At 37.6% G+C, this 21619-nt stretch overlaps 1 protein-coding gene across 1 annotated transcript in view; it reads right to left on the bottom strand.

The window, feature by feature from the left end:
* kiaa1109 (KIAA1109 ortholog) overlaps positions 1 to 15839 on the bottom strand; it is a 65659-nt gene extending 49820 nt beyond the window's left edge. Inside the window, exons 1-23 of the mRNA XM_067478626.1 lie at positions 15682 to 15839; positions 13425 to 13554; positions 12470 to 12586; positions 11318 to 11396; positions 11174 to 11238; positions 10167 to 10341; positions 9568 to 9649; positions 9226 to 9419; positions 8236 to 8315; positions 7274 to 7424; positions 6788 to 6944; positions 6261 to 6339; positions 5069 to 5160; positions 4767 to 4884; positions 4283 to 4438; positions 3826 to 3923; positions 3405 to 3589; positions 2515 to 2621; positions 2145 to 2368; positions 1737 to 1955; positions 1183 to 1320; positions 451 to 627; positions 82 to 210 (exon numbers count right to left, since the gene is read on the bottom strand). Coding sequence (XP_067334727.1) covers positions 82 to 210; positions 451 to 627; positions 1183 to 1320; positions 1737 to 1955; positions 2145 to 2368; positions 2515 to 2621; positions 3405 to 3589; positions 3826 to 3923; positions 4283 to 4438; positions 4767 to 4884; positions 5069 to 5160; positions 6261 to 6339; positions 6788 to 6944; positions 7274 to 7424; positions 8236 to 8315; positions 9226 to 9419; positions 9568 to 9649; positions 10167 to 10341; positions 11174 to 11238; positions 11318 to 11396; positions 12470 to 12586; positions 13425 to 13530 — 2928 coding nt within the window. The 5' untranslated portion in view covers positions 13531 to 13554; positions 15682 to 15839. The remainder of the gene's footprint in view (positions 1 to 81; positions 211 to 450; positions 628 to 1182; positions 1321 to 1736; positions 1956 to 2144; positions 2369 to 2514; positions 2622 to 3404; positions 3590 to 3825; positions 3924 to 4282; positions 4439 to 4766; positions 4885 to 5068; positions 5161 to 6260; positions 6340 to 6787; positions 6945 to 7273; positions 7425 to 8235; positions 8316 to 9225; positions 9420 to 9567; positions 9650 to 10166; positions 10342 to 11173; positions 11239 to 11317; positions 11397 to 12469; positions 12587 to 13424; positions 13555 to 15681) is intronic.
* Positions 15840 to 21619: the final 5780 nt, after the last annotated feature.

Here is a 21619-nt window from a genome sequence, read left to right as displayed (position 1 = left end):
ACAGCTACAGAAAAGCAAATGAAAGTTTGCAAATAAATGTGGCCCAGACCATTCATAGTACAGTAGACACAATATTTGTACCTTGGCATCGCAGATGCGACGGTCAACGCCGTGCTGGCAGATGATGGAGGGCTTGGGTTGTTCCAGTTGAAACTCTCGAGACACAACATGGAAAACGAAGGTCTCACCCCACTCTATTATACTGGCCAACTAATAAACACAATTGCACAGAGCCACATTTGTGATTTAGTGCATCAATAATTAGGCCCACAAATGATAAATGCAGAGAATAAAAAACTAAAGTAAGACTGAGTCTAAAGACAATAACTAAAATAAAGACAGAAAACATGTAGTTGGACAAAGCACAAAGAAAGTCCTTAATATCTGTAAAATAATTGTGGTATTTTGTAAAACAATACATTCAGTTACATCAAGCAATAACACACCCACCTGTGGAACAGTAACCCTGCCGGTGAGCCCCCCAGCCTGCATGTCGATTAACCAGGCGTACTCTAGTGTGTCACTGCCCAAGGGGAGACCTTGAGCAGAGAACATGGCATGGGCTCTCATCTGTAGACCAGAGAGACTTAGGTGGCCGTCCCTCAACACCCCGTCTGATGTGGGACGCTGCAAGTGGAAGACCAGAATCACACCAACACACTTAGCTTACATAACAAAATAACACGTGTTAGTTAAAATAAAGAGGAACTGTGATGCTAAAACATTATTTATCCATATATTAAAGTTTATTTAGTTTATTTAAGTTTATTAAACATGAAGATTTGCAGATTCCTATACAGGAATGCGACTGTCGAGAGCATGTTTCACATTATGCAACACTGACTGCAGGCTTCATTTTGAAAGTTTAAGGTATTAAGCCACACTTTCCTTTCACAGATTAAAGGCCCAGTGATTTGTGTGCTGACTGTTCAGTCTATTAACATACAGCGACACACAGTATTAATCCACTTTAATAAACTGGCTTAACCGAATGTAGACACCAAAATGGTCATTTCACCACAGCAATACAGTAGATATGTGATTCTTTGTTTCTATGCCGTACTGTTTATATCTGCTATAACCGTTAAAACAAATTAAAGCTAAACCTAAACAATTTCTGAATTGCAGGGAGCCAACCTGATGAGCACCAGACAAGTGCAGTGTGTAGAGTTGAATTTCTACCTGGTAGTTGTCACTAATAAAGATGTGAATGGGAGATAGGAGTAGCTGAAGCATTGTCTCCTTGTAACCCTTTTTCATCTCAAAGCACAGCCGCTCTAAGAAGCCGGAAGGACCTTCGGGACCCTCGCTGCTGCAGTGCTAGAGGCACCAGAGAAAGTAAGCAAACACAAAGTCATGTATCAGGATGTTTTCACAAACATAAAGACACATACATTTTTTAAAATGCAGCCGGGAGGTGTAATAAATTAAAAAACTAATTCCTCACAAAGCAGGAGACAACTGACAGTTAATAAAGTAGGGTTACCTACAATTTTTTATAAATTGAATCCATCATCTTGATAATTTTCATGCTTCAGATTTATGCACATTTATTTCTTTTGGTGTCAAATACCAACACATCAGTGCTCATTCTGACAATTTGTAATTCACACTGAAGTAAGGGAATTGTTTCTTTATCTTGATCATATTCTATTTGCTTCTCTTTTTTTAAATCAAACTATTAAACTGAACTTATGGCTGTCATCAATCTTACTACTGGCAGTCATCAATCTTACCATTGGCAGTCGGCCATGGACTTTGTAGAGGTTGATGAGAACAGTGATGTCCCAAGGGCGCAGGTCTAAGGGATGGATGTCTGAGGATTCCTTCCGTTCGCTGTCCTCCATTCCCAGGGGAGACCATCCAAGGCCAGAGGACGTTGAATTGGACAACACAGGACTGGAAACGGCCTCCTCAAAGTCTGTGTACATGTCGTCCTCACCAAAATAGTTTTCCTGTGGATTTTTAATCAATTGGAAGCTTCTCATTAATTACTTGTACCAATGATTTTGTGGTGCTTGTGTTAATTTAAAAAATCTCCCACGAGTGTATTGATTATTCACTTGGACCGTTGATTTCAAAACACCAAAACAAAGACCATTCGCTACAAGATATACTATTAAGTGATTCTAGACTTTTTGTACCTTGATGGAGATCAGTGCTCGGAGCAAAGGCCCATACAGGATGATTTGAGAGTCTGGGGACATTTCCATTTCCACATGTAGTCTGTCAGGGGGTAGCTCTGAGGGGTCAGTGGGCACCCGGCTGGGGGCAGACGTAGAGGTATAGCGTGGCAGTGCATTGTGGGGTACAGAGGTGTTTTCAGGGGGTCGCAAAGCCGACAGCATAGATTCCTCCATCTCAGATACTGGTTATAGAATCACAGGTAAGTTAGACAAAGAGCCTGAAAAGCCGAAGGTAGGCTAAAATTCTTTACACAGCTCACAGTCTTATGGGAGGGTAGGTGGCTTTACAAAGAAACACAAAGATTTGAAATTGAGGCAGTGATCTTACGTGACTGCTTGAGTTGTTCATCAGCCTTCTGGGGATAAATGGGGTGCCAAGTGTAGTCAATGATGAGAAAGAAATTAGGAACACTCCAGCAATCCAGCCAGCCAGCTCTGATGTAGGCAAGAATAAGGGGGGAAAAAACCCATGTACACTCAAAAAATTCATAATAATTCATAATTATACCATCATTTCAAGTAAATTTTCAGGATCATTTTTTGCTTTGTGAACCATTCAACTCAAAGACATACAGTAGAGGCAAGAGAGAGTAAATAGGTCGCGCCTAGTTTCTTTGCAGCACTGAGTGCACCAGTCCAAACAGGAATTGATCATAACCTCCCAGGAGGGCAAGTGGTCTAGTACAGTCAGTATTCTATGCCTTTGGGCAATACGCAAGAAATTATCTTGTACAGAACAAGCAAAGCTTCTATAACTTTCAATGACCTTCAGGGTCGCACTTACAAAGTAAAAAAAAAAAACCCTGCTCTGCTATATTCTTCAAAACACACAAGACTATATATGTGGAGGAATGTTTTACATAACAACAGTTATAATAGAGAACACTTGCACAATACCGATGCATCCTCAAAAAAAAAAAAAAAAAAGGCAGAGAGGTTATCTATATCTCAAGTTGGTCAAAAATGTAACAATTCTTCTCACAACTACGGGCACAAAATAGAAAGCTTTTTTGAACACAGCACAATCCAAAATTAAACAGTCCTATTAGACAAGCTATTAAATTCCCCTAAAATTACCACCTACTCCCTTGGCAACATTTCCATTTTAACTAAGCTTTGATATGAGTCAGTGTTACCATGATGAATCACCCTGCTCCTTACTAACACACTCACTTTTTGCCCACAACTAGAGACAAATAAATCCCAGGTTTAACTCACTCTGCGTAGGTGATGTTCCTCCAGCGAGACTTAGTGGACTTGGGAGGAGGAGCGCCTTGATTCTCCCCAGGCATGAACATATCCGAGGGCAGCTTGACGTTCTGGTAGTCTTTGGCCAGGGTCAGGAGGGGGTAGCGGCTCGGGTGGCACTCTGGCAGGGACAGTCGCATGTCTGTATCTTCTGCCTAAAGAGGAAAAAACGCACATACTTTCATGCACCCGCAATATTCAGAGTTGGTGTTAAACTGTTCACATCTGAGGGTGCACAGCCGAAGCATCTTAAATAACTAATATGAAAGCATACAGTTCAGTGCACTCATCGGTAGATTTACTGTCCAAACAGGAAAAACTCAAATACAAAATAGACACAAGAGACATTTATTGTTGGGAGCAAATCATTTTCACTTAAGGCATAACTTACCTTCAGACTGAACCGCGTATGGCAGGTGGTGGGAACAAACTCATTGAAAGGCAAAGTGAAGTCTATAATGAGCGTCTCGCCACACGCCGCCAGGTACACTATAGAAGATCAATAACGTAATTGATTAGTCTGCCCTGCTGAGGGATTAAGTGGAGTATATACTGTATAACATACAGCTTTACCACCTAATCAAGTCATGGTATCCTGTCATGGGCAGTTTCCAGTGTTAAAGAGGCATTATAGTATTGACTAACTTCATAGCTGGGTTTGGATTGTTTGGGTATTTTTTGTAGAGGTGCTAGCTATGAACCATGAAAGCAAGATACACTTCAAAAACTAACACTACTACATCACTCAATTATTATTATAATTTGCTAACTAATGTAATTTCTTCAAGATCAATGGGACAACGTGCAAAATTTGGTTGTATGTGCATTCAGAGGAGAAAATGTTGTACCATTCTCCTGCTGCTTTGTGGAACAGTCAATCCAGTTGTGCTGGTTTGCAGCCCAAATCATCTCAAACTGGTGGAAGAGGATCTTGAACTTCCAAGAATAGGGCACAAAGGAGTAGATGTCTGGGGCACTGTCACTAGCCCAGTCCTGGATTAAATCTAAAAAGAAAAAACTGGTTCATTTAGTTTCAAAATCCTCAGCTCCAAATGATAAATGTATGATGTTACTAAAGCCTCTTTCACACATCCTGGAATCCGGATCTTCTCCAGACTTTGCCCAAAGTTGGTTTATACTCTACAGATTACTCAGACTTGCAAGCAATGCAAGCAACTGGGCATGTTGATGCCAAATCTATTGGACGACTGCCACTGCATTGGCTTCCATGTGTCGTAAACAAAACAATTATATCTGTTTTCATATGGGAAAGAGGCCATAAGCTACCAAAAATGCTGATAGTCGTGCATGTGTGTTTGCTGGAGGGCTCACCAGTGAAGAAGTTTTTCTGGGCATAGATGAAGTGGTAGGTGGCTTTGTATACCTCAATCTCACACTGCCACGACTGAGGCATGTTCCACACCTGAGGGTAACTGGCTATCACGTGGAACTGAAAATGAGCCAGAGGCAGGACATAGTTTCACTTTTAAAAGTGCACTTACTACGTATATGTGAGTTGGACATGCATTTGATCGCTTCTCTTATGCATCTTGAGGCAGCTAAAAAGTGGTCATTTTTCAAATGTCTCTTCAAAGTCAACTGTAAATGTTCTTACTTAATTGTCTACAACTTACAGCTAACATCTCAGCCTCCAGAAGAGTCCTGTACTGCATGCTGCTGGTGGTGTCCACATGAAGCAACTGACCTTTGATAGTGGGAGAGTAGCCTGATGCCAAAAGATAGAAAGCAGAAGAGCAGGGCCATCACTTTTCGAAACCTAAAGGTGCAGCTGAGTTCTTGCCATTAGTGTTTCTACCAGTGAAACTTGAAAACTTCTAATGTTCACAACATATTTAGGGACAATGGAGAAACCTGAGTGATGACCGGCCAAATAGCACCTGTTCAGTGTAATTATTGATTACCCATATCTCTATAACTGGTTGTCAGTGTTGAGAATGCAAATGTTCCCTTAAGTTAGGTGTTATGTTCTGGACAAAGGTGACATACATGATTGATACTTACTAGAATTCTCCATAAGAACCAGAAACCAGAAAAGAACCACAAAACACAACAAAAATGTAAACTTGGGTTTACAATAAACTGAGGTGATATGCAGTTAAATGAATGACTGAACAGTGATGATAGAATGACATACAAAGTTCTGCACTGATGGTCAATAGTTGGTCTATGACCATATGACACAATTAAGATTCATAAAGAAAGCTATTTTCTGTGATGTACAGCTCAATCACGGGGGTCTCCACACTTCTGTTATATCTTGCCCACAGAGTCCCTGGATTGAACAAGACTATTTATAGTATTTTGGTATTGATTTTGAATTTGACCAAACACTCTAGAAGTGATTATTTCAGCTTTGTCACTGTGAGTATGGTCATGCTCAGATTAAGCATAAGGTGCAGTTCTGATAAATGTGACAAGGGAACAAGATTGTCCAATTCATAGACCTAGTTTCAGGTCCAGACAAACACCCCTTGCAGAAGGAAGATAAGTTATACAGTTTAATGGCCAGTGGGAGAAAAGATATACATATGTATCCTTATTACTGAGTGCTCTGTAACTATTTTGATTTCTGACCAACAAACTCCTTAAACCTTGTACATATTAATTACTATAAAAGTTGTGGTTATCTTAACTTTTGAGAAACACAGGATGATCACATACATACACATCCACATACAAATCTTTTGGAGTTGTTGTGTGCTTTTATGTGAACAACTGTCCTTGAGGCAGTGGAACATCTGCCAAAATGAATGATGCGAGTTCTGGCATGTTGACCTGCTGGTCTTATTTCTATGGAACACTTACCATTGTCTCCTACAGTCATGGGGATGTTGACTTCCAGGTAAGAACCAGCGCCTACATTCACATGGATGGCATTGGTTTCCTAGTAACACAGATTAGGATGGGGAGAGACAGAGAGAGAGAGAGCAAACAGAGCAGAAATCACACATGCTGTCAAATGAATGCAGAGTGTGCATTTCTGCCTTGAAAATAAAGGAAAACCCATTTAATCTGAACAAAAATGTGTTCCACAGAGCTGATGAAATGAAAATCGTTTCTGATTCAAAACATTTAATGTTTTTTATCTAACGTGCATTTATGTTTTTATTGAGGATGCACTTCACATACTTAGCTTTGTAAAAATCCCTGCACTGCTTCAGTATAAACATTTTAAAAAGCATAAAACAAATATCAATAGCTAAAACATGGTGAAGAATAGATACAATGACAAAGGGAGCAGCAGAGAGAGGAAGAAAAATCAAAGGTGTTGGCAAAAAAGAGGAAAAAAAAAGAAAAAGAAGAAGGCACACAAGAGAGGGAGCAAAAGTCACCCTGTTTTTAGTAAAAAGCAGATCGATGGTGGCGTCAGCTATGATGTTCATGCGGAGTTCAAAGGCCTGGATCTGTCTTGGTTTTCCTGGCTGGGCAACCTCGGTCACTTTCATGGCCTGGTAATCAGCCGGAAGGAAGAACTTCCACAAACAGTCCCTGAGAAAGGTACAGATGCTCATCTAAATGCAAAACCAGCAGGTTTGTAAAGGCCAAATTAAAAGGCATTAAAAATACACACACACATACACACACGTCAATTGGACTGGCTAATGTCTAAGGTGAGTTTTTCAAAAGCTACCAGGAACAGCTCAGATTAATCAAATCTCAAAACCAAGGGTGCAGTTTTTACTGGTATTTTAATATTTGCCAAACCTTTAGCAGCATTTATATCCATGTTTTAATTTCAAAACAAAGGCAATTTTTAATGCTGAGGTTAATTGATAATCTTGATTACTTTGTTTTTTGTTCTGTTTTTTTAGACAGACCTTTGGCGATCTGCCCAGGGCCCATAGTTGAAGTCAGTCCCTTTACCACAGACTATGTCCAGACCCCAACATGGTGGCAAATCCTGGAGCTTATCACCCTCACTGCATGATTCGGCCTCCTCCCCGCTCTCCTGCTCCACAGGGACCAGACCTGCACACACAAACAGATGTTAAACAACTATACACAAAGCCTTTGAATCCAAAGATTATTAGAAAAGATTATTATCTGAAATAATAATAACTGGCTAAAATTCCCCTCACAAAATCCAATAACAATTTCTCTTTGGAAATAGACAACACATAGACATTAGCATTTTCACCTGCAAAGACATGCACATCCAGACTCGATTAACAGCATACCATCCTCATTGGTTAACCTTCAAAACTTTGTCCAGCTTTTCATATTCGGCGCAACCTCCACTGGCTTTCTATACTTAATGCATCCAATTTAGGTCCCCTCGAAGCCCAATATGGAATTATCATACCTTTCTGATCTCTTTCACTATAACCCCCCAATAAGAAACCTGTAATCCACTGATTCAGACCACCATTCTATCTCCCACAGGAATAAGAATCAAACCTGGAATGACACTGCCCCCCACCATCTGGAATTCTCTCCCCATAACATAAAGACATAAAAAAGCACTCAAAACTCAGTTTTAAATGAGTTTTTGAACTAATGTCCGGTCCTAGTTTATTTTTTTGAGTAAACATCTTTTATTTTCGATGTACATTTTGTTATGTAAAATCAATACTAATTACTTAGCTCTGTAAAGTGTGTTTGACTGTCTTTAAAAGCACTTCATAAATAAAAAAAATATTCTATCTATTACCAGCCAGTCACTGTCAATCTCTCAGTCAATATGTTAAGAAAAAAAACATACAATCGGTATTGTTGTTATAGTATCGTTGCTGTTTTTTTACATTTTTGAACCATCTGTGTGCTTGTCATGTGTTCATACCAGGTTCATCTTGGTAATAATAGATGTCTACATCGTTGGACTGCATGACAACAAAGCCTTCGCCCATCAGTCTGGGAGGTCTAGAAGAAGAATCATCAAGCAAGAATTTAATCTTTATTCTGCAATGAAGATTCATGCTGACATGAAAACACTTATTTAGTTTTATAAGCTGGCAGTGTCCTTCCTCTTAAATATTTTTACTTCATCTCACTAAAGCTTTCCAATAAAGCATAAAGATATGTCAAGGACTGCTTGAGGTTAAAATGACTGTTGGCTCTCCCAGAGGTTGTGGTCACAAAATGCTGTATGTTGAGTGTGGTTCTTTAAGCCCTGAGTTAACGCAATTTCATTCACATAAAATGTGGATATTGGCTTCCAGCACTCCTGCTCAATACACAATACAGATAAAGCAGCCAAGTGAAAAGAAGAGAAATGGGAAGGTTTAATCAGGCATTGTCCCAACATTTTGGCATCAAATGAAATTGTCAAATGCCCAATTACAAATCCTAACCTTTCTTCTATATCAAAAAGCTTCAGCCCTTAAGAAGGGTTCACTTCATATTCACAGCAAACTAAATGCAGTAGGATTCACAAAATGCAATATATATTGCAGGATAACTGGGAAGAAATATTGAGGGCAATGCTCAGATCTATTCCAAACTGTTATTATGGTATGCTTGAGTGGTAAGAAAAATTGTGAAGTAAATAATCTTAAAATGAGAAATAATCTCAGGTAAAGTTAAAGAACATAGTTTTAGCACTAAGGACACAAGTTACAAATATAATTTCAGTTTGCTATATTTATTTAATCCTTTTACTATTTGGTTTGTATGAATTTCACCCATGAATATAAACAGCATGACCTCCTGGCTCACAGACTTTGAAAACAGCTGAATTCTACAGCAGCACTTAAATAATTTTAAGTGCTTTATTTATAAATGATTTAATAAATGCAAATATTGCAAAGTAAAGCAAACTACTGGAACTTACTCATCATTCTGCATGCCCAGGTAACGTGGGCTGGGAACCAGCATGACGCGTACATTCTCCAGTGACCCTTTGACAATGTGCATGTATTGGTCCAGGTGGCTGGACGGAGGCTTTGTGGCATATGTCAGGAAGGCATCCTCAAAGTTCACACACAGAGTCTGGGGGAGGTGGTGATTCCCAAATGCCAAACGACCCTACAGGAGAACAAAATAAAAAACCAAGGCCATAAAAAAAATTGATAAATAAATCACCAGTTTTTCTAATCATTGATCTTGAGTATCTGAAATCCTGCTGCTTAATTAGCTTCCTGACTACATTTTGTTGAATCCTACAGGTACTTACAGTGCTGATGTTAACTTTAATGACAGGAATGAGGGAGCGCCAAGATGATGTGGTGTCTGGATTTTCTGTTTGGATGTTCACACTATGTAAGGACCAAAAGACATTTAGTCTTAGTAAAATTTGTTCTGTTACAAATCAAGCTACCACAGAAAAATTTGAGTGTCACTGGAAAATAACAATAGCTCTATTCAGTTTCTGGAGTTCTAATGCATTCAGGAAATGGAGACAACAAAAAAAGGGGAACTTCATATGCAGCTCACTCAGATTTTGCCATCAAATCTCATTTCATCAATCATCTCACTGAAAATTGCTCATTTCTGCTTTTCTGCAGTCCCAACCATTTCTCTAAACGTGCTCCTTAAAAGTCATTTCTGGAAAAAAAAAAAATCTTACCCCTTGATAGTAGTCTTTCAAATTAGAATACACTAGAAACTATTTACTAAGCAATTACCCTGCAAGTACAGTATATTTTTACGCTGTACTTTAGGATGGTACATATTATCAAAGCACTTTACCCATGGACATTTTATATTATTCTAAGGTAAACAACACCAACATTTAATACAATGGAAATCTGTTAGAAAAGACCTTGATCGTACCTTTCGAGGGTCTTATTTCTACCTTCTCGTCCCCTCTCTTCATCTTTTTTGAGTGTTATGAGTGTAGGTTCTAGTCCGAAGGTCTCCTGTAGCCGTGCGTAGAGATCGGTGCGATTGTAGACGTGAAACTCAAAGCCATTAACTGTTACGTAAAGCCTGGTTTCTGCTTTGGGGTCTGGTGACAAGAGCCAAAAGCAACACTTTAACACTCAGCATCAAGACGTGTCATTTTTCTATTCAAGTTCATATTTCCAGAATCTACTGGCTGTGCCTCGCACCAGGCTTAAAACCAAGGGTGCTACTGTTGCACCAAGATTGTAGAATGCTAAAATGGTAAATGGGTACTTATATAGCGTTTTTATCCAAAGCACTTTGCAATGTTTATTCCCATTCACACACACACACCAATGGTGTGCAAGGTGCTCACCTGACCCACCGGGAGCAACTTTGGGTTCAGTGTCTTCCCCAAGGAAGTTTCGACATGTAGCCGAGAGCGGGGATCGAACCACAGACCCTGTGGTCTGTGGACGACTGCTTTACCAAATGAGCTACAGCCGCAAGACACAGGTTTTAACCAACTCTGACCATAAATGAACGAGAATGCCTGAACTGTGGATAATCGGCTACTTTGACTGATGTGGTACATTTCTCTTTTTCTGTTGTCAATATTTGATGTGTTCTATTTTGGTTTGTTCTTATTTTATGTCCCATGGTGTTTTATTTTTTATTATAAAGCATTTTGTGACCTCTTCTTTATGAAAGTTGCCATACAAATACATTTTACTTACATTTCCTAACATAAACTATTTATTGATTGATTGATTGAAAACAGTTCATCTTTGTCAGGTAAGAGAACCAGCAAATATTTATATCTGACAAGCAACACCAGCAAAAATTTGCTTAAAGTGATTATCAAAATAGTGGCACATTGTTTATCACAGACAGCAGGCTACAGTAGGTTTTCATAAGATTATTTATACTCAAGAACACAGTTATAGGTAACTCACCATGCTGTTTCTGTTTTGGGTTATACATTTTCCACCAACGAAATATAAGGAAGCCATCTTGTATCCTGCCACACAGACACAAGCATTAAGTAAAGTACAGAAGAAACGAGGAGAAGCAAAAGATGTTAACTCAGGTCAGGTTACCTGATTGACATATCTTGGTTGATGTAGTAGACATCTCTGAACATGACTTTCCCTGACAGCACAGAGAAAGAGAAGGATCCTGCGGAGAAAGGGTCAGACAGTTTTATGTGTGTATCTACACACACACACACACACACACACACACACACACATACACACACTTAAACTTAAGGTACCAAACTAACTATTTCAAATAATTAAATCCTGTTAGATTGCTGTGTAAGTTCTGGTATAAATGAAAGAACTTGTCATAGATAATTAAAGAAAAATCAGTCAGATACTGAAACAGAGTAAAAACAATAAATAAAACATAATAATATTCATTATTTAGTGATTCTACTGTCATCATTATCTCAGCTGATGCTTCCTCCTGACTGCTAGGCCAAAGATCATCTTAATAAAAAGCTTGTTTAAGTCAGTAATTCCCAGTAACTCTGTAGCATTTTTTACAAAGCTCAGCCCTGGCAGCGAGAAGGCAAAAAACTGTGCTGTCCATGATGAAGGTTTGTGCTTCTGTTTACTTCCAAACACTTGTGTACTTCCAGTGCTTTTTGTAAATCCCACCTCTTAGGGGGTACAACCTCTTGGGCACTTTCAATTTGATTAAAGGAATAGATTTTAAAATAGATTAGTGGTCACACAGGTGGCTGCTCACAAAGAACTGCAAACTGAGCCATGCCCTCTTCATGAAAAATGAAACGTTGTTCTTGCACTTTATATTTACTCACAGCCAGTGAGCTGTGGATATCTGTCGACACACACTGTTGTGATGCTATACAAATTTATGAAAAAAATGTTAAACAAATTGTGCCCCGTTACACAGTAAACTAATGTGACTTACTTTGGGGTTTTTTTGGCACATGATTCAAAAGCTGTATTACATAGAGCAGATCCTTCTGACAAGAACTAGTGTTAAGCAAAAAATTTATGTTTTCAGAAAATCTAATGACTTGCTAAAATATAATGCCAGAATTGCAAATTCTCATATCAGTTTGTAGAGAAACTCAATCTGGTGTTGTTTGCTGTTCAGCTCTATGGAGATAATCACAGAGAGAACCTGGCTCATCATGAAATATTCAGCAAACTGTATTAACGCTTTAAACTGAAAATGTTGGCAGTGTTCCGCCTTCCCTGAGCTCACGGTCAACGCACCAATGTGAATGTAGCCATCCTTGTAGAGTCTGTTGATGACGAGGGTGAGGATGAGGCCGATGTTGCGGGAGTTGTAATAAGTTAAATAGATTATCCATCCACAGGACAGAATGGTGGCTGAAAGGCGAAAGCACAACATAGGCTCAGCTCAGGCAGTTGGAAAAAAAAAAAAGGACATTTTTATTTCATTCCTCCTCACTTCCTTCCACCACTACCCACTACTTCTTTTGACATGATTCATCCATACACAGAAACCACTTTTCAAATTTCAGCTGAGTGTTACGTGCTAAACTGAGGGTTCGTTTGAAGTTTTTTCATTATTCTATTACCAAGTTTGGACACTACAGTCATACAAATAAATGTGTTTTCTATTTTTGTGTGAGTCATGCAATATCCTTAGCCTGGACTGAGCAATACATGGAAATTATCATTTTGTCTTATTGTAATTAAATCAATGAAGTAAATATACGGCCAGAAGAACTAAATGATAAAAACCAAATACTGATTTAAATTCTTCATGAACTGAAAAACACATTAGGGTATATTATATCTTGAACATAATTTCAAAAAAACATATAGTAAACATTATAAAACTGTCTCTTTATGATTTCCTAAATAAACAACTACTATGCATGTTATAGTAAACTATGTTTTAGCATGTTTTTATTCAGTATGAAGGCCAAAGAAGTTCCTTTATGTAAAAAGGTGCAGAGAAGCCCACTGTTTATATTATTAGTCGTCCAAATAGTCCAAAACCCTTTTGACCAAATAAGGTACATATTCAAAAAAAGTAGCAATTATTTTCTACAATAGTATTGAACAAAGATAGCAAAAGCACATACATGTAAATAAAATGCAATGTGAATGAGCTCTGCCCTTTATATGTGATCTATTACTCAAGAAAGTCTTTGCTGACCTTGATATTTTTCCATTAGTGTGATTGCAGAGTGCTTACCGACAAGGAGCCAGATAAAGTTTGAGTCGTGCTTGTTAAGAAAATCATCCAGATCCCCAAAGGTGGGGAAGGTGCTTTCATTGTTTTTGGCAGCATGCCCATCCATGGCTACAGGCTCTCAGTATGATGTCTAAAACCAAAATAACAGACGTCATATAACTTCCACAACACAGGAACAAAATCAAGTGCTAAACCAATCAAAATATAAGAGCACCACAGTAAAGGAAGTACAAAAAGTATAAGATACCAAGTTTTCTAAAGAAAATCTCAGGAAACATTTTTAATCCCTTCCAATTCATCAAACAGTTGATGACTATCTAAACTTTAATTCTAAAATGGAAATGATTTAGTGCTTTTTGAATGCAATTTATTCTCTGTTTCTTCAGCCAAAGCAAGTTAAAGATTGGTGAAAACCATTTCTCAATACATCATTTTATATTCATATGCATTTAATGTATGTTTTTCTTATTACATAATTATGTTAATATTAACTATTAAACCTGACACAGATAAGATAAGCAGCAAAAAATGAAAGGATGAGTTCCATATATGCATTTTACATACAGTTAGAAATCTGGAACCAGCAGCCATTTTTTGCTAAAACCGAAGGGTGTTGTGCATGTTTGTATGTGGCAAAAAGTTTGCCCACGCTTTGGTGTTACTTGAGTACTGTTAAAACACAAACAAACTCAAACACAAATCCTAACAAATGATGTTTGCTCAAAAATCATTAAGATAAAACAAAGCACCGCACGCACTTACAGAAAACATGATTGTTAAATGTGTCTCTGTTTAGAACTATGTTTTACAATCTAATTAAACAAATTAAACCAACTAATAAAACTATTATTACCTATTTGATGCTACATTTCAGACTTTAATAGAAGATCAGGATCTCACAGGGTACTGAACACCAGCAACATATCAGATGCTAATTTCTGGCTTTGCTTGTTAGGTCTGTTAACCATGCCAAATTAGCCAGGGGGTAAATTCTTATTTAGGTTCTCAAGTTCACTTTAAAATTACTAAAACTGTGTCTGTATGAGTGTGTCTCCTGAATGTAAGCAGTTGTATTTTTAAAAACGACCTAACGGGGACTTAGTCTATCGGAAAAGAATCACAACACAGATATTCTTGTAAAGTCAGGTTTGGAGAGACACCTTATGAGCTGAGATGAGACGTGAGTACAGATTATATGGCCTTCTCAGAAACTGACTCATCTCATATGTAACCTCAAGTGTTTTCAGTTTTGGGTAATAAGATGTTACATAAATTGCGTGATACATGGCGAGATGTCAGCCATTGTTGGATTACATATTTGGTGGATTATATATTTGTGGTTCTTAACAGGGAATAAAAACTGTTTTGCTGAATAATCTGATAACAAAAGTAGAGACATACATTTACAGCTGTAGCTGCTGTTGCAATATAGCACATCCATGGGCAAAACAAAAGAGCAGCAACTCAAGAAATAGACTAGAAATCAATACTAATGTAACAAAATGTAAGATAACAAGATATAATTCTGCTCACGGCGCCAAACTGCCTCGACATTCTGATGATTATCTTCTCTTAGACCTGGTTTAGCAGAAAAACACGCACTTAGTTGAATATGATTTGAAGCCTTTTCAGTATCGCCAGAGAAACTAATTATGCAACGGACCATTAACGAAGCAGCAGTAAAAACATTTCATTAAAATCCTTTCGGTTCTCTGTTGGTGTTGTATGTTGCTGGACGTTAAAGAAGACAATTAGGAGAGTGACAAAGACTATGGCCTTGTTTACGTTACACAATCAACTAGTAAAGCTTAAACACAATATAGTATAATATAATTTTGTGGGTTTTACGAAAGTTTAACATGGTTAGGCTGACTAAATCACCAATTAATTTAACTTAACATGTCACCTGTAACACAGCCATCACGAAACCTAAAATACACCACACACCTAGGTTGGCTAACTTAGTCCCACATCTTGAGCAATTTCCTGATTATCCTCCGTAAAAACTGTTGTCTAATGTGTTTCATTTTTTGACATTATTACGACGACATTAAGAAGCTGACGACCCGTCTGGTACAGCCAGCCAGCTGCCCGGCAAATGACGTTTAAGCCTGTGCACAGAGCATTAATAAAGCTAACCGCTAAATCATAACGTTAGCATTCGGGTAAGATAGCATGCTAAAAGAAGGCAGGCCGCACCCTATGACTTCTCTTTATTGAAACTGCAAAAACAAATTTCCTAATAATAGTAACTTACCTTGTTGCCCTGGATAAAGCATGCTGTTTCATCTTTACTCCAGTTATTTAGGAGTTGGTGTCCTTTTGTCGTGCTACACTTAGCTGTAGCTAGCATCCTCTGCTGAATATTTACTTGGCAGTAGGTTCCATCACTTCCTGTTAGCTTGACAGCAGTCACAAAATTGACCAATAGGAAACATGGGCATACAGAGACTGACCAATTAAATGAAAGTTTGAGCAAGAAAAGCTGACAGATATTTATATCTACGTATCAACATCAATGTTTTTATAGTTTTTGGGGCAGTGATGTTTTGATGTTGATGCGGAATTTATCAGCCCACCGACCTATCAGTTGCCATATACTTATATTTTTTAATTATTTTCAAATTACAAAAACCTCTGAGTAATCATGAGTACTACTGCTACTAAATATAATAATTCACATTACACATTGAAAATAGAAGCAAATCAGGGTGACTGCATTCTGTGATTTTCCAAATATAGGCGTAAGGCAAAAATAATATTTTTCATTTACATTGTAGATCCAGCACTTTTCTGTACATGGCCAAATGTTTTTGTATTTAATGTAGATTGTGTTTTAAAAGGAAACATGCCAAAACATTACCTTCACCTGTGAATATCTTACACAAGGGTGGCAGATTTCCATTTCAGTTCAGTTCAGGAAAACAAGGCCTGTGGGGTATATGGTTTGCATATTGCAGTTGCAGAAGCAGAAGCATTGTGGTGCTGGTGGGACCACCCCATACTTAAATTAGAGTCATTACCCTGGTAGATGCAGCTGGTATGATATAATTTAAAAACTAAATGTCCATTTAGTTTGTATTCCTCAAAATAAGGAATGTAGACATTTAGTCTAGTGTAAAAATGATCACAGCAACAAAACCAACACTCTATACTTAATCTGTTCCACAATTGTAGTTATTTCATTTAATTATTACTATTTTTCCAACAAGATTTCAATGGCTATCTGCTGATTGCCACTGGGCTAACCCCTTTTATTAGGAAGGGGAAAAGATGTTCTTCAAAGTGTCAAAACAACTACCTTTTGTTTTTCTTGCTATTTTAATAATTTTATATTCTTTATATTCTTTTTATATTCTGTTTATTAACAGTCACAGCCAGTGTTAAAGAACTTGATATGACGCAGGCCATAAACTGCGTGGGCTCACTTTACCTTCTATCTGGGCCGACAGCTGGAATTTAAAGGTTACAGGTGACAAGCAGGGGCATGCATGTTTTGTATGAGCAACAGAGAGGAAGAGAAAGCAGAAGAGCTGGGACTTTGCATGTACAAACGGAAAACAAAGCAGAAGTAGCTTATCATTTTGGCACCTCTCCGACTTACCACAGATGGTTTATAATTACTTCTAAGATTACTCATGTTGAACTTAAAGATCCAGACATCCTGTTAATTATCTTAAGGGACTTGAACTGAGCAAACCTCAGAGATGAACTACCAAAATAAAAACTACACATTACATGTGGCATCTGGGAAAAATACACACTACACAATTGTTACACTATTACGCTGTTCCTTGTGAAGGCCTGGGACTTTCTGATCACTGTATGGTACATTATCTCCCAACCAACAGAATCTGCAAAACCTGTGGTCAAGACAGTGAAAATGGACCAATGAGGAAAGGCAGAAACTACAGGGCTGTCTTGACTGCACTAACTGTAGTGCTTTTGAGGCTGCGGCCACAGGATCCAACAAAGTTGCTGACACTGTGACATCTTACATCAGCTCTAGTGAGAATTGGTGTGTGCCTACTTAGACTTTCACCACATTCAATAACAATAAGCCCTGGTTCACAGCCAAACTCAGGCAGCTCCATCGTGCAAAAAAGGATGCCTATAGGATCCATTTTAGAGATGCCAGAAATACACTGATCAGAGCAGCCAAGAGAAGTTTGCCAGGAGTCCAGTGTGAAATTTCTGCTACTGCTGTTGTTGCAAGCAATGACATGATGTGCATCATGTGACAGGCAATGTGATGGTAAGGAAACAGGGATTTTTTTTTTAAAACAAGCCATAACTTTATTTTACTAATCTTAAACATAAAATCCTAACAAACCCTTCATGCTTACACAAATTTAATCTCATATTTTTAAATGTTTAAAGCAAAAAAGTTGTGTCAAACTGGCTGCCATTTTGGCACAATTTTAAGCAACGAATGCACCCCCCCCCCCCCCCCCCCCCCCCCCCCCCCATGTGGCAGCGCTATGTCAGTAAACGGTTTAATAAAGTAAATAGTGAGTAGTATCAGATGGTAGAGACAAAGGACCAAAATAAGCAATAAATTTGGAGGTGTGGCTGACCCTGATCAGTTTGGAGGGGCCTGCAAGACATAAGCAACTATCTCCTGACGCTGTAAAGAACCATCAACTAGCTGAAGACCTAAATGCATTTTTCTGAAGGTATGACAATACTCCACAGACTCCTAGTGTTTGGCATCAAAAATCTACCACTATCATTAAACTATCTAATGTCAACACAATCATCAAAAAACTCCAACCAGTGTAAGGAGCTACTGTTCTACCCTTCGATAACTGAGTCCATTCTCTGCACGTCTATCACTGTATGGTTTGTTTCTGCCACCAAACAAAACAGAGACTACAACAGACAGTCAGGACTGCAGAAAAGGATCATCAGTTTCACCATGCCCACTATCCAGGATTTGCCTCTGCATTTCAGAGTCAGGAAATGGGCAGGGAAAATCAGTACAGACCACCCACATCCTGGACAAAACCTGTTTCAACTCCTTCCCTCTAGTCCACACTGCAGGACAGTGCACGCTAAAACAAACAGACACAACAACAGTTTCTCCCCACCTGCCATCTCTCAGATAAACAATTAATCTTTCCTGGATTATCATAAATAATCTCTATGCAATAACATTATGGCACTAACACAACCACTGGGATTTAAATTGCATCAACATAATGAACCCAATGTGCAAAGAGTGTCTATAGAGAGGTTAACAATCAAATACAAGCTGTCTCCTTTGTACCTCACATGGAGTAATTTAAGTTATTTACTCATCACTTACATTACAGTTCGACATTGAAACCTTTTCTCACCTTCACACTTGTACTAATTGTGTTTGATCTGTGCTCATTTTGTGTCTGTGTCAGTATGACTCTTCCTTGTAAGTAAAATGAAAGAAACTAGAAATCCTTGTATGAGCAAACATACCTTGCGAATAAAAACTGATTCTGATCCTGATATTAAGTACTTCCTGCCAAGGTTAGTAGTCCGCCATATTTAATCTGCAACCAGGTTCCCTGACACTCGTTTGAGGCATTTCTACAAACTTGACATCTTCAATTGTGGTTCTGTGAATGTTTATTTCCTCTATCACAAAATGCACAACACAAATGGTTTAAATAAATTGTTTTTAAAATTACATTTACATTTAAGTAACACTAATGTTATGCTCTGTCCTTGGTGACACGGGAAAAAAAAAATACAAGGGCCTTTTGATTTTCTGTTCTATTAAAAAACAATCTAATGTCAAAGCACCAGAAAACAGTAAAGGGTACAGTATCATCTACAGTTATCTCTGAAGGTAAATGCCAGAACTCAAAGGTACTGTTTAGGTTGTTGCCATGCATTCCTCCAGTCACAACAACAAAGAATCCCCAGTCGTTTCATTGAGGAGGTGCCAAACCCTGACTCAAAGTCTTTTCTTGCCAATCAAGCCTTCCCTAGACCAACCTATTTTTCATGCAATATGAAATCACATCTCACATGAATACTAGTTCCTGTCCTCTGAATATTATTTCAAATAAATTCCCGAAGGAGGTCCTTGGTATCTTCACTTCAGATATTCTATTAATAATTACCAGCTCCTTCATTTTTGGTTCTTTCCCTTTTTGTTTTAAATATGCAACAGCTCAAAGCTCTCTTGAGGAAACATAATTATAACTTTTTTTAGCTGGAGGCAATTGTAGAAAACTACAATCTTCGAGTTGCCATTGTGTCTACAATGTTTTAGAAAAAGCAGTCCCCTCATAGATTGTATCATTTATTCATAACCACATCTCCGTGAAAGTGTAGTAAGTATTTGAAGGGATCAAGGTTCTTGACTTGCCTCTACATGTATGTGCCAATATAAGGGGAAGCAAATTGCAGCTTGAGTTTGCAGCTATTTGCTTATCATTCAAAATAGTAGAAAAAGTAACTTAAAGGTCAATAGGTTTTTAAAAGTAGTGCATCATCTGGTGAGGTTTACACAAGTTGTAAATTCCTGTAAAATCATCACATAAAAAAGTAAACTTTACATTAAACTTTAGTAAAGCAGTTAACCACACACAGCTGTTAATTTTAAAGTAAATGTATGTTCTCACATTTTATTGTATAAATGACAGAATACTGTACCTTAAACAAACAAAAACTGTAAGATAAAAACCAATAGAATACAGCTAAAATTACAACAAAATGGTTTTAATATGAGGATTTTTGTCCTTTTGTTTACAGAAAGAACCTGCATAACATTTTACAAAATCATATACTATACTTTACAGATACGAGTTATTACTATTCTTAAAGGCATTATATAGCCTTTAAGATATATTAATGGGTGGATGAGAACGATGAGCTACTAAATGAGAACTAAATGAGCAGCCATTTAACTACACATAGCCGATGTTGTTTCTTAACGTAACCATGAAGTTATTTTCTCTAACCATAATGCAGTTTTGTCGCTGCTGTGGTGTAAAATAACTGCATGTAAATCTTACTGACAAAATGTGTAGTTTTTACAGCATGGTAATGTTAATACAGCAGATAAGGGCTGTTAGGTTTACAGGTTTAAAAAGTACATTTTCTGTAGAATTTCAACTCCTGTATTAAAATATAATTTATTGTTTGTGCATTGCTTTATCACTATGCTAAATAACTTCCATAGTGCTGCAATTTTAGGAGCTTGAATATATTTGGACAATTGACTGCTCAGATGCGTCATGCCTAGGTTTGTGTTTTCCTTTTATTAGCTCATTTACAAGTAAGCAGATTAAATGTCTGAAGTTGATTTGAAATTTGGCATTTGCAATCTGTTGTTGCTCAATTTGAGTGTAGGACAAAAACATTAGGGAGACCAAAAAAAAAAAAAAAAGGTCAGGAAGCGATTATGTAAAAGATTATGTAAAAAGCCAGTACAGATTAACATTCTATGAAGAAATACACAGTTTGGAAAAGGCTTGTGCTCCTAATTTGAAGCATACCTCTTCAACTGTGAAGCATGATGGAGGTATTATTCTGCTGTTTCCTGTGCTTCTCCAGATAATGTGACAACTGAAGCTTTTAGGATCCTAAAATAAAGGGTCTATATATAAAAATAGAGGTAATTCACACATATTTTACAGATTATTTTTAATCACAGGCTCAGTGTTTCATTTCAACTTTACTGTGGTGACATACAAACACTGTCAATGTCTAAATACATATGGACTGTTATTGTGACGACATATGAACAATAAAGATGTTTTTGAAAAAACTCTGATAAGGTACACTTAATAAACAGTATTTGTGAAAAGAAACCAGATTAAATATTTCATAAGGAGCTAAATCTTCACATAATTCCATGGCTTTATTCCCATTTAATCTTAGGACATCTGATTCCTGGAAAAATCTCAGAGGTTTTTGATGTTTGATGATTTGAATTCCATAATTCATCCCCATGGTTTGTCATTTAGAAAATTTCAAAAGGGCCTGAAACTGTAAAAATGTAAAGTTTATCATTGTTTATTGATCGCCCTCTTTACAGACACTGATGAACAACAGAACAAAAGTTCAAAGTTACGTCAAAGTAACTAATGAACTGAAATGAAAAGGAGCAAAGTGAGTACATAAATATAAATAAATAATTGGAAAATTTGGTAGATTCCAACTTGCATGTTAACATAGTAATGGAAACGTTGGGCCTGCGTAAAACA

The sequence above is a fragment of the Channa argus genome, chromosome 16, assembly GCF_033026475.1.
Source record: "Channa argus isolate prfri chromosome 16, Channa argus male v1.0, whole genome shotgun sequence".
NCBI classification, from domain to species: domain Eukaryota; kingdom Metazoa; phylum Chordata; class Actinopteri; order Anabantiformes; family Channidae; genus Channa; species Channa argus.
This window is presented reverse-complemented; position numbering and strand designations above follow the sequence as displayed.